At 52.9% G+C, this 15,508-nt stretch overlaps 1 protein-coding gene across 1 annotated transcript in view; it reads left to right on the top strand.

Annotated features, from left to right (window-relative positions):
- Nucleotides 1–15,508, top strand: part of BTF3 (basic transcription factor 3) — a 61,638-nt gene that overhangs the window by 3,489 nt on the left and 42,641 nt on the right. The window contains exon 3 of the mRNA XM_075342134.1: nt 14,430–14,543. Within this exon, the coding sequence (XP_075198249.1) occupies nt 14,430–14,543 (114 nt within the window). The remainder of the gene's footprint in view (nt 1–14,429; nt 14,544–15,508) is intronic.

Raw genomic sequence — 15,508 nt, 5'->3', positions numbered from 1 at the left:
CAGCATGCTCCCTTCTCACCCCACTCTTGTCGGCGGTGTTGTTAAGGTTGAGGTATCCATTGCGGGTACGGAGGCTGGAGCCCACATGCTGTTTTCCTTCCCCATCCCCCTTAGGGCTCTGGGTGAAGTGGGATCCTATCGGTTTCCAGGCACTGAGACCGTGCTCCATCCACAACTCCTGGGAGCCTGCTGGATAGGAGCTGAGTATCGTTCAGGGACATGGCCCTGCTACTTGGAGGTACTCTGTGTCCCTGTGGGGACCGCGCACAGCAACACTCCAGCATTGCTGGGTGTGCGCTAGTGCACCGGGGACCGCGGCGCTGACCGGGTTAATGTGCCATTACACACTCAGCATCGCTGAGTGTGTTTATGAAGGGGAACTACCGCACTACCGCCGCCGCCATGTTTTAACACTGCGGCGCGGCTGGGACTTGTAGTGCACCGGGGACATCCGCGCGGCCGCGCTTTTATGGCAGCCACGCTTATTACTTGAGTCCCCGGCTTGTACGGCCTAGTGTTTCCTCCTCCCGCCCACAGCCCTGACAGGCAGGGGTAGGGCGGGACGCTGTACAGACGTGCAGCAGTGAGGGCTGGAGCATGCTTTGCATACTCCACCCCCCTCACTGTGCACTGTGAGGCACCAGTTCCCGCACTTTCTGGGTCACGCCCACGACTCCCTCATCTCCTCAGGACGCCGGCAGCCATTCCTGTCAGCTCCTCGGACGCTGCAGAGGGGGACAAATTCTGGGAGACCCAGGCAGGGATTATGGTGGCCTCACAACCGTTTTAATCGGGTGGTAAGCAGCACCTGTGGTGCTAGCCCCAGTGTGCATAAGTGTAATTATATGTTTATGATATTTTACACTGTATAGTGCACAGTTGCTTTCTGGCTATATTCCCTATTGTGTTACTCAGGGAAGACATAGCATGGCGCCCACAAAAGGCAGGGGTGCCAAAACACAGGCTTACTATGCTGCCTGCGCCGCATGTACGACGCCGCTACCGGCAGGTTCCACTGACCCTCACTGTGTGCACTGCTCGGCCCCTGCTGCACTTACTCAGCCAGAGCCTCTGCTAGGGGGGGCCCAGGGGGCTCCACCTGCTGACACTGTCCAGGTGACAGGGACGGAGTTTGCAGTCTTTAAGGATAAACTCTCTGAGACTATGGCTAAGATACTAGAAGCCTTGCAGTCCAGACCGGTATCTCAGCACAGGGACTCTGTTGAATCATTGTTCCCTGGCCCCCCTCAGTTGGACCAACAACGTCCCCCCGGGGATTATCATAGAAACCTGGCTGAGGGCTCTGACACAGACCCCAGTCCCAGACCGACTAAGCGAGCTCGCTTAGCAATTCCCTCGACATTATCATATTGTTCAGGGTCTCAGCGAGGGGAATCTCTGGTTGATGACGCGGAGGTAGCTGATCAGGATTCTGATCCTGAGGCCGCTCTCAATCTTGATACTCCTGACGGGGACGCAATAGTGAACGATCTTATTGCGTCCATCAATAAAATGTTGGATATTTCTCCCTCAGCTCCTCCGGTGGAGGAGTCAGCTTCTCAGCAGGAGAAATTCCGTTTCAGGTTTCCCAAGCGTACACCGAGTATGTTTCTGGACCACTCTGATTTCAGAGAGGCAGTCCAGAATCACCATGATTGTCCAGATAAGCGTTTTTCTAAGCGCCTTAAGGATACACGTTATCCCTTTCCCCCTGACGTGGTCAAGGGTTGGACTCAGTGTCCCAAGGTGGATCCTCCAATCTCCAGACTGGCGGCTAGATCCATACTTGCAGTTGAAGATGGGGCTTCACTCAAAGATGCCACTGACAGACAGATGGAGCTCTGGTTGAAATCCATCTATGAAGCTATCGGCGCTTCTTTTGCCCCAGCATTCGCAGCCGTATGGGCGCTACAAGCTATATCAGCAGGTCAAGCGCAAATTGACGCAGCCACACGCACTTCCGCGCCGCAGGTGGCTTCCATAACCGCTCAGACGTCAGCAATGGCGTCTTACGCTATTAATGCTGTCCTGGACTCTGCGAGCCGTACGGCGGTTGCATCCGCCAATTCGGTGGTACTCCGCAGGGCCTTGTGGCTACGGGAATGGAAGGCAGATTCTGCTTCCAAAAAGCGCTTGACTAGTTTGCCAATTTCTGGCGACCGATTGTTTGGCGAGCGTTTGGATGAAATCATCAAACAATCCAAGGGAAAGGATACATCCTTACCCCAGCCCAAACCGAACATACCCCAACAGAGGAGGGGGCAGTCGAGGTTTCGGTCCTTTCGGGGCGCGGGCAGGTCCCAATTCTCCTCGTCCAAAAGGCCTCAGAAAGATCAAAGGAACTCTGATTCATGGCGGTCTAAGTCACGTCCAAAAAAGACCACAGGAGGTGCCGCTACCAAAGCGGCTTCCTCATGACTTTCGGCCTCCGCAATCTGCATCCTCGGTCGGTGGCAGGCTCTCCCGCTTTTGCGACACCTGGCTGCCACGGGTAAAAGACCGCTGGGTGAGAGACATTCTGTCTCACGGTTACAAGATAGAGTTCACCTCTCGTCCCCCGACTCGATTCTTCAGGTCATCCCCGCCTCCCGAGCGAGCCGAGGCTCTTCTGCAGGCGCTGGGCACTCTGAAGGCAGAAGGAGTGGTGGTCCCTGTTCCTCTTCAGCAACAGGGTCACGGTGGTTACTCCAACCTGTTTGTGGTCCCAAAGAAGGACGGGTCTTTCCGTCCTGTCCTGGACCTGAAACTGCTCAACAAACACGTAAAGACCAGGCGGTTCCGGATGGAATCCCTCCGCTCCGTCATCGCCTCAATGTCCCAGGGAGATTTCCTTGCATCGATCGATATCAAAGATGCTTATCTCCACGTACCGATTGCTCCAGAGCACCAGCGCTTCTTGCGCTTCGCCATAGGAGACGAACACCTGCAGTTCGTGGCACTGCCGTTCGGCCTGGCAACAGCCCCACGGGTTTTCACCAAGGTTATGGCTACTGTAGTAGCGGTCCTCCACTCTCAGGGTCACTCGGTGATCCCTTACTTGGACGATCTCCTGATCAAGGCACCCTCTCAAGAGGCATGCCAACACAGCCTCGACGCTACTCTGGAGACTCTCCAGAGTTTCGGGTGGATCATCAATTTTCCAAAGTCAAATCTGACACCGGCCCAATCGCTGACATATCTTTGCATGGAGTTTCATACCCTCTCAGCGATAGTGAAGCTTCCGCTGATCAAGCAGCAGTCGCTACAGAAGGGGGTACAATCTCTCCTTCAAGGTCAGGCACACCCCTTGAGGCGCCTCATGCACTTCCTGGGGAAGATGGTGGCAGCAATGGAGGCAGTCCCTTTCGCGCAGTTTCACCTGCGTCCTCTTCAATGGGACATCCTTCGCAAATGGGACAGGAAGCCGACGTCCCTCGACAGGAACGTCTCTCTCTCTCTCAGGCGACAAAAGCTTCCCTTCGGTGGTGGCTTCTTCCCACTTCATTATCGAAGGGGAAATCCTTCCTACCCCCATCCTGGGAGGTGGTCACGACGGACGCGAGTCTGTCAGGGTGGGGAGCGGTTTTTCTCCACCACAGGGCTCAGGGTACGTGGACCCGGCAAGAGTCCTCACTTCAGATCAATGTTCTGGAAATACGGGCAGTGTACCTTGCCCTGAAAGCGTTCCAGCAGTGGCTGGAAGGCAAGCAGATCCGAATTCAATCGGACAATTCCACAGCGGTGGCATACATCAACCACCAAGGCGGCACACGCAGTCGCCAAGCCTTCCAGGAAGTCTGGCGGATCTTGATGTGGGTGGAAGCCACGGCCTCCACCATCTCTGCAGTTCACATCCCGGGCGTGGAAAACTGGGAAGCAGATTATCTCAGTCGCCAGGGCATGGACGCAGGGGAATGGTCCCTTCACCCGGACGTGTTTCAGGAGATCTGTTGCCGCTGGGGGGTGCCGGACATCGACCTCATGGCGTCCCGGCACAACAACAAGGTACCGACGTTCATGGCACGGTCTCAAGATCCCAGAGCTATGGCGGCAGACGCCTTAGTTCAGGATTGGTCGCAGTTTCAGCTCCCTTATGTGTTTCCTCCGCTGGCACTGTTGCCCAGAGTGTTACGCAAGATCAGGGCCGACTGCCGCCGCGTCATCCTAGTTGCTCCAGACTGGCCGAGGAGGTCGTGGTACCCGGATCTGTGGCATCTCACGGTCGGCCAACCGTGGGCACTACCAGACCGACCAGACTTGCTGTCTCAAGGGCCGTTTTTCCATCTGAATTCTGCGGCCCTGAACCTGACTGTGTGGCCATTGAGTCCTGGATCCTAGCGTCTTCAGGATTATCTCAGGATGTCATTGCCACTATGAGACAGGCTAGGAAACCAACGTCCGCCAAGATCTACCACAGGACGTGGAAAATTTTCCTGTCATGGTGCTCTGCTCAGGGTTTTTCTCCCTGGCCTTTTGCCTTGCCCACTTTTCTGTCCTTCCTTCAATCTGGACTTGAAAAGGGTTTGTCGCTCGGCTCCCTTAACCCCTTCACGACCATGGACGGAAAGATCCGTCCTTGTGCCCTGGGCCTTAACGACCAAGGACGGATCTTTCCGTCATGGCGGAATCGCGGCACCGGAGCCTCCGGTGACTGCAATATGTTAACAAAAAACGCAGATTCGGGGAGGAGGGGACCTGTTCCTGACCTTAGGAGGGGTGGTGCCTCCTCCCCGGACCTACGGAGGCTGTGATTGGCTGACAAACGCCGCTCAACCAATCACAGCCACTGTAATGTTCCAGCCATTTAAAATGACTGAAACATTGAAATCCAGCCCTGGCCAGTGCAGCTGTAGCACTGGCCATTGGCTGGAGCTGTGTGACCTCACTGGATCACCCTCCCCCAGCTCCAATGCTCTGATTGGAGAGATCGGCCTTGTGACCGATTTCTCCAATCACAGTGGAGCTGTTGCCGGTGACCGCCCCCATCAGCTTCACTTGTCCCTGCAGCACGCTGAGCACAGTGAGTGTATGTACACAGTGCAATGGCAGGGCGACAAGCTCCGGTCCCATGCTGTTATGGACCGGAGCATGGGACCCGGAAGTTGCCGCGCTGCCATTGCACTGTACGAAAAGCGTCCCGATCCGCCGCCGCTGCCCTCCGCGATCTGCCACCTGTCTCCCCGATCTCCTGCCCTCACCCCCACACCTCCCGATCCGCTGCCGCCACCGCTCCCCCCAATCTGCTGCCCGGCCCCTCACCTCCGTGCAGCAGATCGGAGGGAGCGGTGGCACTATGACAGATGGAGGAGGACAGGGATCGTGCACCTTGTCCTCCTCCATCTGTCAGTGCCACCGCTCCCTCCGATCTGCTGCCCGGCCCCTCCCCCTCGTGATCGGTGCCCGCCCCCTCCCCTCCGTGATGTGCTGTTCGCCCCCTCCCCTCCCCTCCCCTCCGTGATGTGCTGCTCGCCCCCTCCCCTCCCCTCCGTGATGTGCTGCTCGCCCCCTCCCCTCCCCTCCGTGATGTGCTGCTCGCCCCCTCCCCTCCCCTCCGTGATGTGCTGCTCGCCCCCTCCCCTCCCCTCCGTGATGTGCTGCTCGCCCCCCTCCCCTCCGTGATGTGCTGCTCGCCCCCTCCCCTCCCCTCCGTGATGTGCTGCTCGCCCCCTCCCCTCCGTGATGTGCTGCTCGCCCCCTCCCCTCTCCTCCGTGATGTGCTGCTCGCCCCCTCCCCTCTCCTCCGTGATGTGCTGCTCGCCCCCTCCCCTCCCCTCCGTGATGTGCTGCTCGCCCCCTCCCCTCCCCTCCGTGATGTGCTGCTCGCCCCCTCCCCTCCGTGATGTGCTGCTCGCCCCCTCCCCTCCCCTCCGTGATGTGCTGCTCGCCCCCTCCCCTCCCCTCCGTGATGTGCTGCTCGCCCCCTCCCCTCCCCTCCTTGATGTGCTGCTCGCCCCCTCCCCTCCGTGATGTGCTGCTCGCCCCCTCCCCTCCGTGATGTGCTGCTCGCCCCCTCCCCTCCGTGATGTGCTGCTCGCCCCCTCCCCTCCGTGATGTGCTGCTCGCCCCCTCCCCTCCGTGATGTGCTGCTCGCCCCCTCCCCTCCGTGATGTGCTGCTCGCCCCCTCCCCTCCGTGATGTGCTGCTCGCCCCCTCCCCTCCGTGATGTGCTGCTCGCCCCCTCCCCTCCGTGATGTGCTGCTCGCCCCCTCCCCTCCGTGATGTGCTGCTCGCCCCCTCCCCTCCGTGATGTGCTGCTCGCCCCCTCCCCTCCGTGATGTGCTGCTCGCCCCCTCCCCTCCGTGATGTGCTGCTCGCCCCCTCCCCTCCGTGATGTGCTGCTCGCCCCCTCCCCTCCGTGATGTGCTGCTCGCCCCCTCCCCTCCGTGATGTGCTGCTCGCCCCCTCCCCTCCGTGATGTGCTGCTCGCCCCCTCCCCTCCGTGATGTGCTGCTCGCCCCCTCCCCTACGTGATGTGCTGCTCGCCCCCTCCCCTACGTGATGTGCTGCACGCTCCCCCCACCTCTCACCCCCGTGGTCAGCTACCCGCCCCCTCCCCTGTCACCGCCGTGATGTGCGCTCCCTCCCCTGTCACCGCCGTGATGTGCGCTCCCTCCCCTGTCACCGCCGTGATGTGCGCTCCCTCCCCTGTCACCGCCGTGATGTGCGCTCCCTCCCCTGTCACCGCCGTGATGTGCGCTCCCTCCCCTGTCACCGCCGTGATGTGCGCTCCCTCCCCTGTCACCGCCGTGATGTGCGCTCCCTCCCCTGTCACCGCCGTGATGTGCGCTCCCTCCCCTGTCACCGCCGTGATGTGCGCTCCCTCCCCTGTCACCGCCGTGATGTGCGCTCCCTCCCCTGTCACCGCCGTGATGTGCGCTCCCTCCCCTGTCACCGCCGTGATGTGCGCTCCCTCCCCTGTCACCGCCGTGATGTGCGCTCCCTCCCCTGTCACCGCCGTGATGTGCGCTCCCTCCCCTGTCACCGCCGTGATGTGCGCTCCCTCCCCTGTCACCGCCGTGATGTGCGCTCCCTCCCCTGTCACCGCCGTGATGTGCGCTCCCTCCCCTGTCACCGCCGTGATGTGCGCTCCCTCCCCTGTCACCGCCGTGATGTGCGCTCCCTCCCCTGTCACCGCCGTGATGTGCGCTCCCTCCCCTGTCACCGCCGTGATGTGCGCTCCCTCCCCTGTCACCGCCGTGATGTGCGCTCCCTCCCCTGTCACCGCCGTGATGTGCGCTCCCTCCCCTGTCACCGCCGTGATGTGCGCTCCCTCCCCTGTCACCGCCGTGATGTGCGCTCCCTCCCCTGTCACCGCCGTGATGTGCGCTCCCTCCCCTGTCACCGCCGTGATGTGCGCTCCCTCCCCTGTCACCGCCGTGATGTGCGCTCCCTCCCCTGTCACCGCCGTGATGTGCGCTCCCTCCCCTGTCACCGCCGTGATGTGCGCTCCCTCCCCTGTCACCGCCGTGATGTGCGCTCCCTCCCCTGTCACCGCCGTGATGTGCGCTCCCTCCCCTGTCACCGCCGTGATGTGCGCTCCCTCCCCTGTCACCGCCGTGATGTGCGCTCCCTCCCCTGTCACCGCCGTGATGTGCGCTCCCTCCCCTGTCACCGCCGTGATGTGCGCTCCCTCCCCTGTCACCGCCGTGATCTGTGCTCCCTCACCTGTCACCCCCGTGATCTGTGCTCCCTCCCCTGTCACCCCCGTGATCTGCTGTCCACTCTCCCTCCACCTCTCACCCCCGTGATCTGCGCTCTGCTCACCTGTCTCCCCCGTGATCTGCGCGCTCTCACCTCTCACCCCCGTGATCTGTGCTTCCTCACCTGTCACCCCGTGATCTGTGCTCCCTCACCTGTCACCCCAGTGATCTGTCCGCTCTCCCTCACCTCTCACCCCCGTGATCTGTGCTCTGCTCACCTGTCTCCTCCGTGATCTGCGCTGCGCTCCCTCCCCCACCTCTCACCCTCCCCGATCTGCTGCCTCCTTCATCTCCTGTGATCCAGCTGCCTAAATCCATCCTGTAGGGTAACTATCCCCTTCCCACCCATCCCTCCCAACCCGCTCCCTCCCCCCATCCTCTGCCGCTCCTGCATCCACTGCGCCCTCTCCCATCCGCCCCCACCCTATCCCAGCCGCCGTCTCACAATCACAGATGCTCCCTTTAGATGCCGCTGCCCCCCCATCTGCTGCCGCCCCATCTGCCGCCCCCCCCCCATCTTCCGCTGGTTTTTTTTTTCTATGCCATGGGGGTCTAGTTTCCAAAATGGGGTCACATGTGGGGGAGCTCCACTGTTTCGGCACCTCAGGGGGTCTCCAAACGCAACATGGAATACGCTAATTATCCCAGACAATTTTGCGTTTGAAACGTCAAATGACGCTCCTTGCCTTCCGAGCCCTGCTGTGCGCTCAAACATTTGAGTTCCACCACATATGAGGTATCTGCGTACTCAGGAGAAATTGCACAATACATTTTATGGTGCAATTTTTCCTGATACCCTTGTGAAAAAAAAAGCTACCTGGTTGAAGTAACAATTTTGTGGTAAAAAAGTTTTTTTTTATTTTCACGGCTCAACTCTATTAACTTTTGTGAAGCCCCCAGAGGCTCAAAGTGCTCAATAAACATCTAGAAAAATTCCATGAGGGGTCTAGTTTCCAAAATGGGGTCACATGTGGGGGAGCTCCACTGTTTCGGCACCTCAGGGGCTCTCCAAACGCAACATGGTGCGGCTAACGATTCCAGCTAATTTTCTGTTCAAAAAAGTCAAATGGCGCTCCTTCCCTTCCGAGTCCTGCCGTGCGCCCAAACAGTGGTTTTTCGCCACATATGAGGTATCTGCGTGTTCAGTAGAAATTGCCCAACAAATTTTGGGGGTTCATTTAATCCTTCTACCCTTGTGAATATGCAATATTTGAGGCTAAATTAACATTTTTGTTGCAAAAAGTAAAATGTTCATTTTTTCCTTCCACATTGCTTTAGTTACTGTGAAGCACCTGAAGGGTTAATAACCTTCTTGAATGTGGTTTTGAGTAGCCTGAGGGGTGCCGTTTTTGGAATGGTGTCACTTTTGGGTGTTCTGTGTCATGTAGACCTTTCAAAATTGCTTCAAATGTGATGTGGTCCCTAAAAAAAAGTGGCTTTGTAAATTTTGTTGTAAAAATGAGAAATTGCTCATAAACTTTGAACCCCTATAACTTCCTTAAATTTTTTTTTTTTTTCCCAAAATTGTTCTGATGTAAAATAGACATGTGGGAAATGTTATTTATTAATTATTTTGTGTCATATGTCTCGTTGGTTTTAGAGCATAAAAATTCAAAGTTTGAAAATTACAAAATTTTCAAAATTTTCGCGAAATTTCCGTTTTTTTCACAAAGAAATGCAAAAAATATCGGCCTAAATTTACCACTAACATGAAGCCCAATATGTCACGAAAAAACAATCTCAGAATCACCGGGATCCGCTGAAGCGTTCCAGAGTTATAACATCATAAAGTGACACTGGTCAGAATTGCAAAAAATGGCCTGGTCTTTAGGGTCAAAATAGGCTTGGGGCTGAAGGGGTTAAGGGACAAGTCTCAGCGCTCTCTGTGTTTTTCCAGAAGCGCCTAGCCAGACTTCCACAGGTACGCACGTTCCTGCAGGGGGTTTGTCACATCGTTCCTCCTTACAAGCGGCCGTTAGAACCCTGGGATCTGAACAGGGTGCTGGTGGCTCTTCAGAAACCACCATTCGAGCCAATGAGGGATATTTCTCTCTCACGCCTTTCGCAGAAAGTGGTCTTCCTAGTAGCAGTCACCTCTCTTCGGAGAGTGTCTGAGCTAGCAGCGTTGTCGTGCAAAGCCCCTTTCCTGGTGTTTCACCAGGACAAGGTGGTTCTGCGTCCGGTTCCGGAATTTCTCCCCAAGGTGGTATCCCCTTTTCATCTCAATCAGGATATCTCCTTACCCTCTTTTTGTCCTCATCCAGTTCACCAATGTGAAAAGGATTTGCACTTGTTAGATCTGGTGAGAGCACTCAGACTCTACATTTCTCGTACGGCGCCCCTGCGCCGCTCGGATGCACTCTTTGTCCTTGTCGCTGGCCAGCGTAAAGGGTCACAGGCTTCCAAATCAACCCTGGCTCGGTGGATCAAGGAGCCAATTCTCGAAGCTTACCGTTCTTCTGGGCTTCCGGTTCCCTCAGGGCTGAAGGCCCATTCTACCAGAGCCGTGGGTGCGTCCTGGGCTTTGAGGCACCAGGCTACGGCTCAGCAGGTGTGTCAGGCGGCTACCTGGTCGAGCCTGCACACTTTCACGAAACACTATCAGGTGCATACCTATGCTTCGGCGGATGCCAGCCTAGGTAGACGAGTCCTTCAGGCGGCGGTTGCCCACCTGTAGGAAGGGGCCGTTTTACGGCTCCATTACGAGGTATTATTTTACCCACCCAGGGACTGCTTTTGGACGTCCCAATTGTCTGGGTCTCCCAATGGAGCGACAAAGAAGAAGGGAATTTTGTTTACTTACCGTAAATTCCTTTTCTTCTAGCTCCAATTGGGAGACCCAGCACCCGCCCCTGTTTTTTCGGGTACACATGTTGTTCATGTTGAATGGTTTCAGTTCTCCGATATTCCTTCGGATTGAATTTACTTTAAACCAGTTTATAATTCTTTTTCCTCCTTCTTGCTTTTGCACCAAAACTGAGGAGCCCGTGGGAGCACGGGGGGTGTATAGGCAGAAGGGGAGGGGCTTTACACTTTTAGTGTAATACTTTGTGCGGCCTCCGGAGGCATAGCCTATACACCAATTGTCTGGGTCTCCCAATTGGCGCTAGAAGAAAAGGAATTTACGGTAAGTAAACAAAATTCCCTTCTTTATTCATTAGCAACTATTAATCATTTACAATATGCTACAGAATTGTAATATAGCTGTAAAATTGGATGCCATACTGAGGCATACATTTTTTTTTTCTCTGCACTATAGACTTGAACGGCTGAGTCTAATCCGATTTCAGAGTAATGTCGCAGCATGCTGCAATTTTTTTCAGGTAGCTTCTGTCAGAGAAAAAATCTGTCATGTGCACAGCCTCATTTAACTCCTTAATGACTCCGGGTGGTAAAATTATGTCCTAGCAGCCATAGGGTTATTTTTGAATTGGCGCACATCTCAGCTGGTTTATACAGCTGAGATGTGTGCCTGCTAAGCACGAGTGAAATCGTCATCCGCCCGTGCCGTTTAACCCCTTAAATGTCAATAAGTGACAGCGCCATTATAATTGAAAGCGGGGTAAATATTTACTCACCACCGATACCAGACGTCACGTGACGTGATCACATGACTTCCGGTGGTTGTCATGCTAGCACAGGGTTATGTGATGACTCCTCTAGCTCACATGACTCCCTTACTGTTTCACCTGGCCGAGAGATGTGTGAGACAGGAAATGAGCATATCTGCTGTTCACAGCTGTGTAGCTGTGATCAGCAGATATGGATGAGCGATCAGATTGCTGATCCATATAGTCCCCTAGGGGACCTAGTAAAATAAAAAAAAGTTTTAAAAATTAAAAAAAACCTAAAAGTTCAAATCCAGCCCGCTTTCGCCCCATTAAAGCGTTAAAAAAATAAAAAATATACACACATTTGGCATCGCCGCATTCAGAAACGCCCGATCTATCAAAATATAGAATCAATTAATCTGATCGTTAAATGGTGTAGCGGCAAAAAAATTCCAAACGGCAAAATTAAGGTTTTTTGGTCGCTACAAATTTTGCGTTAAATGCAATAACAGGCGATAAAAACATAGCATCTGCGCAAGTGTGGTATTGTTAAAAACATCAGCTCGAGACGCAAAAAATAAGCAGTCACCGAGCCATAGATCCCGAAAATTGAGAACGCTGCGGGTCACGGAATATGGCATAAAACATATGCCACTTTTTTCGGACAAACTTCTGATTTTTTTTTTTTTTTTTTTAAACCTCTTAGATAAAAGTAAACCTATACATGTTTGGTGTCTCGCACCGACCTGAGGCATAACATCTACACACCAGTTTTACCATATAGTGAAAACATTGAATGAAATATCTCAAACACTAGTGCAATCACAATTTTTTTTTTTGCAATTTTTCCGTATTTGTAATTTTTTGCTGTTTTCGAGTACACTATATGGTAAAACTCATGGTATCATTTAAAAGTACAACTCATACTACAAAAAACTAGCCCTCACATGACCATATTGACTGAAAAATAAAAAGTTACGTATCTCGGAAGAATGGCGAAAAAAAAAAACCCGGAAAGCGCAAAACCGGCCGGTCGTGAAGGGGTTAATGAGTCAGTGTACGATTCAATAAAAAAAAAAAAAAAATCACATAGCATTTGTCCGATTTATACTTTTTTTTTTTTTTTTTTTCTGAACGAGCCTTTAGGCTACATGGAGACAGCTGCAGTGCACAGAATATATTTAGCCAAGTGCTGCCTTATGGACTGCAGCTGTCAGATGGGAATGGCTGAGTAATCTCCCTCTTCAGTTGAAGGGTGTTCCCTACCTTTGGTGCATTACTGTAAGGACTGACTGTTGGAGAGATATGGGTGGAGATGATCGTGTGCTCAGCACTCTGCTTTGATCTTTGTTTTGCAAGAGACAGCTTGCTTCACATTTCATCTTATATTATTTGGGGCTTTTTTGTAAAGCAGTGTTTTCTAGCCTTTTTGATGTAGGACAACCCCTGCCAGAAAAAAAAAAAGTACACGGGGCACCCCTAACAAATAATTATTTATTTTTTAATTATTTTTTTTACAAATGACCGAAATTAACTTTGTCCCATGAATTTATGTACACATGTTGTGGCCCCTTGAATAAAATTAAAAACCCACTCACATGGGATGCTCCAGCATCACGTAAGGCAGACTTGGTCAAAAGGTTGCGTGGGGGCTCATGCTGTATACGGAGGGAGGGGGCGGGGCGCTGTGTGAGAGGTCATACTGTATATGGGGGATGTGCAGTGTGGGGGTTTATACTGTATATGGGGGCATTATGGAGCTACATAGTGTATATGAGGGGGCATTGTGGGGTTTTCATATTGTGTATAGGGCAGGGCAATGTGGGGGTTAATACTGTATATAGGGTGGTTTTGTGGGCTTCATACTGTTTATTGGGAAGGGGCTATGTGGGGGTTCATTCTGTAATGGGTGGTGGGGCAGGACGCCGTGTGCAGGTTCATACTTTATATTAGGAGGGGCTATGTAGGGGTTCATACTCTATATGGGGGCTATGTAGGGGTTCATACTCTATATGGGGGCTGTGTAGGGGTTCATACTCTATATGGGGGCTGTGTAGGGGTTCATACTGTATATGGGGGCTGTGTAGGGGTTCATACTGTATATGGGGGCTGTGTGGGGGTTCATACGGGAAGCTATAGGGGGCCTGTGAGGTCCATCATTACGGTTTGTGGGGGATTATACTGTGTGCAGCTTTGAGATTCATCATGCTGTGTGCGGGAGGGCTGTTGGACATCATATTGTGTAGGGTGTCTATCATACTTTGTTGGGGAGCTTTGGGGGGCCATCATGCTGTGTTGGATGGCTGTGAGGACATGTTGTGTATAGGGAGCTGTTAAGGTACAAGGGCTGAATAACAGCAGAGCATATAATTATTAAAAGCAGTAAATAAGTTTTTAGCGGTTTTTGGTATGCTAATACACGTTACAATAAGTCCTATCGTAGCCGTTATTTAGCAGTAGCAGCGAGGCAACATACTTAATTCTGCTCAATACTAAGTGATACTATTAATAAAAACTAATTATAATGAATGTGCTATTATTGAGGAGACTTTATTTCAGCCTGCTGATTTGGCTTCCACAACAGTCATGGTCTCTCATGTAGCCCCTCTGGAGTATTGCCCACTCCTGATCCAAGGGTATGTGCACGTTACGCATTAGCTTTGGTTTTCTCTTGGTTTTTCACGCTGTATTGTCACAAAAACTGAAGCATTTACTAGTCGCAGCAAAGTGATTGCGTTTCCTGGAGTCTCGGGTGCACGCTGCTTATATTTTCATATCTGCAGTGCGTCAATTTTTCAACGAATTTGCAGCATTTTTCACAAATTTAAATGGCAAATACGCAAAAAAAATGCATCAAAACCCCCCATAATTTACACTTGAGTTTTTCCTGCCAAGTGACATTTTTTGGTGCAGAAATAAGTGCAGTGAATACTAAACGTGTGCACATACCCTCAGAGAAGCCAGAAGGGCTGTAGGCAGGAAGCAAAGAATGGCTGCAACGCCCACCTTACCCCTAACATCCAAGGGAAGTGTGATCCGTGCAGCACTCGCGTGGCATAAATATGCGAGAGGTCACTGGAACGGTAGTGGAGGTGAACACGTGTTTAATTTATTTTAAAAATATTACAGCATTTAAAAAGCCGTTACCCAAGTAATAGACAACCCCTTCCATCCTGAGTTTGGTTTATTGTCTCCACAGGGTACAGCCCGCAGAAAGAAGAAGGTCGTTCACAGAACGGCTACTGCCGATGACAAGAAGCTGCAGTTTTCACTGAAGAAGCTGGGCGTTAATAACATCTCTGGCATAGAGGAAGTAAGTGATTCACTTAGGGCTGCTTCTCACTTGCGAGTTTCTCGCAGTAGAGCAATGCGAGAAAATCTCGCATTGGAATCGAACACATGTTAGTGAATGATTCAGCTCTCATCTGCGATTTTTTTTTTTTTTTTTTTTTTTTTTTTTTTTCCTCAGTCCAAATCGGACTGAGAAAAAAATCACAGCATACTGCTTTTTTGCGAGTTTCTACTGCGAGTCTCTCCAATGCAAGTCTGTGGGAGCGTGTAAATAATCGGATGTCACGGGACGGCACTCACACCATCCTAGTGACATCCGATTTTCTAAATACATTTCTCGCATGTTTCCTAAAACACTGGAAACGAGCGATGTCTGTCAATCACTATTCTCTGTCAGTCGGTCTCTCCCTCTCGGTCTCTATTCTCTCTCTGTCGGTCCGTCACTATCTCTGTCCCTCTCTCACAGTCTGTCGGTCATTTTCCCCTCCTCTCATACTCACCGATCCCCGGCACGGCGCTGCACGGCATTCACACTGCTGCGGCGGCTTTTACTATTTTGAAAAAGCCGGCCGCTCATTAAACAATCTCGTATTCCCTGCTTTCCCCGCCCACAGGCGCCTGATTGGTTGCAGTGAGACACGCCCCCACGCCGAGTGACAGGTGTCTCACTGCACCCAATCACAGCAGCCGGTGGGCGGGTCTATACTGTGCAGTGAAATAAATAATTAAAAAAAACCGGCGTGCGGTCCCCCCCAATTTTAATACCAGCCAGATACAGCCATACGGCTGAAGGCTGGTATTCTCAGGATGGGGAGCTGCACGTTATGGGGAGCCCCCCAGCCTAACAATATCAGTCAGCAGCCGCCCAGAATTGCCGCATACATTACATGCGACAGTTCTGGGACTGTACCCGGCTCTTCCCGATTTGCCCTGGTGCGTTGGCAAATCGGGGCAATAAGGAGTAATTGGCAGCCCATAGCTGCCAAT

The sequence above is a fragment of the Anomaloglossus baeobatrachus genome, chromosome 1 (assembly GCF_048569485.1).
Source record: "Anomaloglossus baeobatrachus isolate aAnoBae1 chromosome 1, aAnoBae1.hap1, whole genome shotgun sequence".
Lineage (NCBI taxonomy): Eukaryota > Metazoa > Chordata > Amphibia > Anura > Aromobatidae > Anomaloglossus > Anomaloglossus baeobatrachus.
Note: the sequence above shows the minus strand (reverse complement) of the source record. Positions and strands in the feature narration are given on the sequence as shown.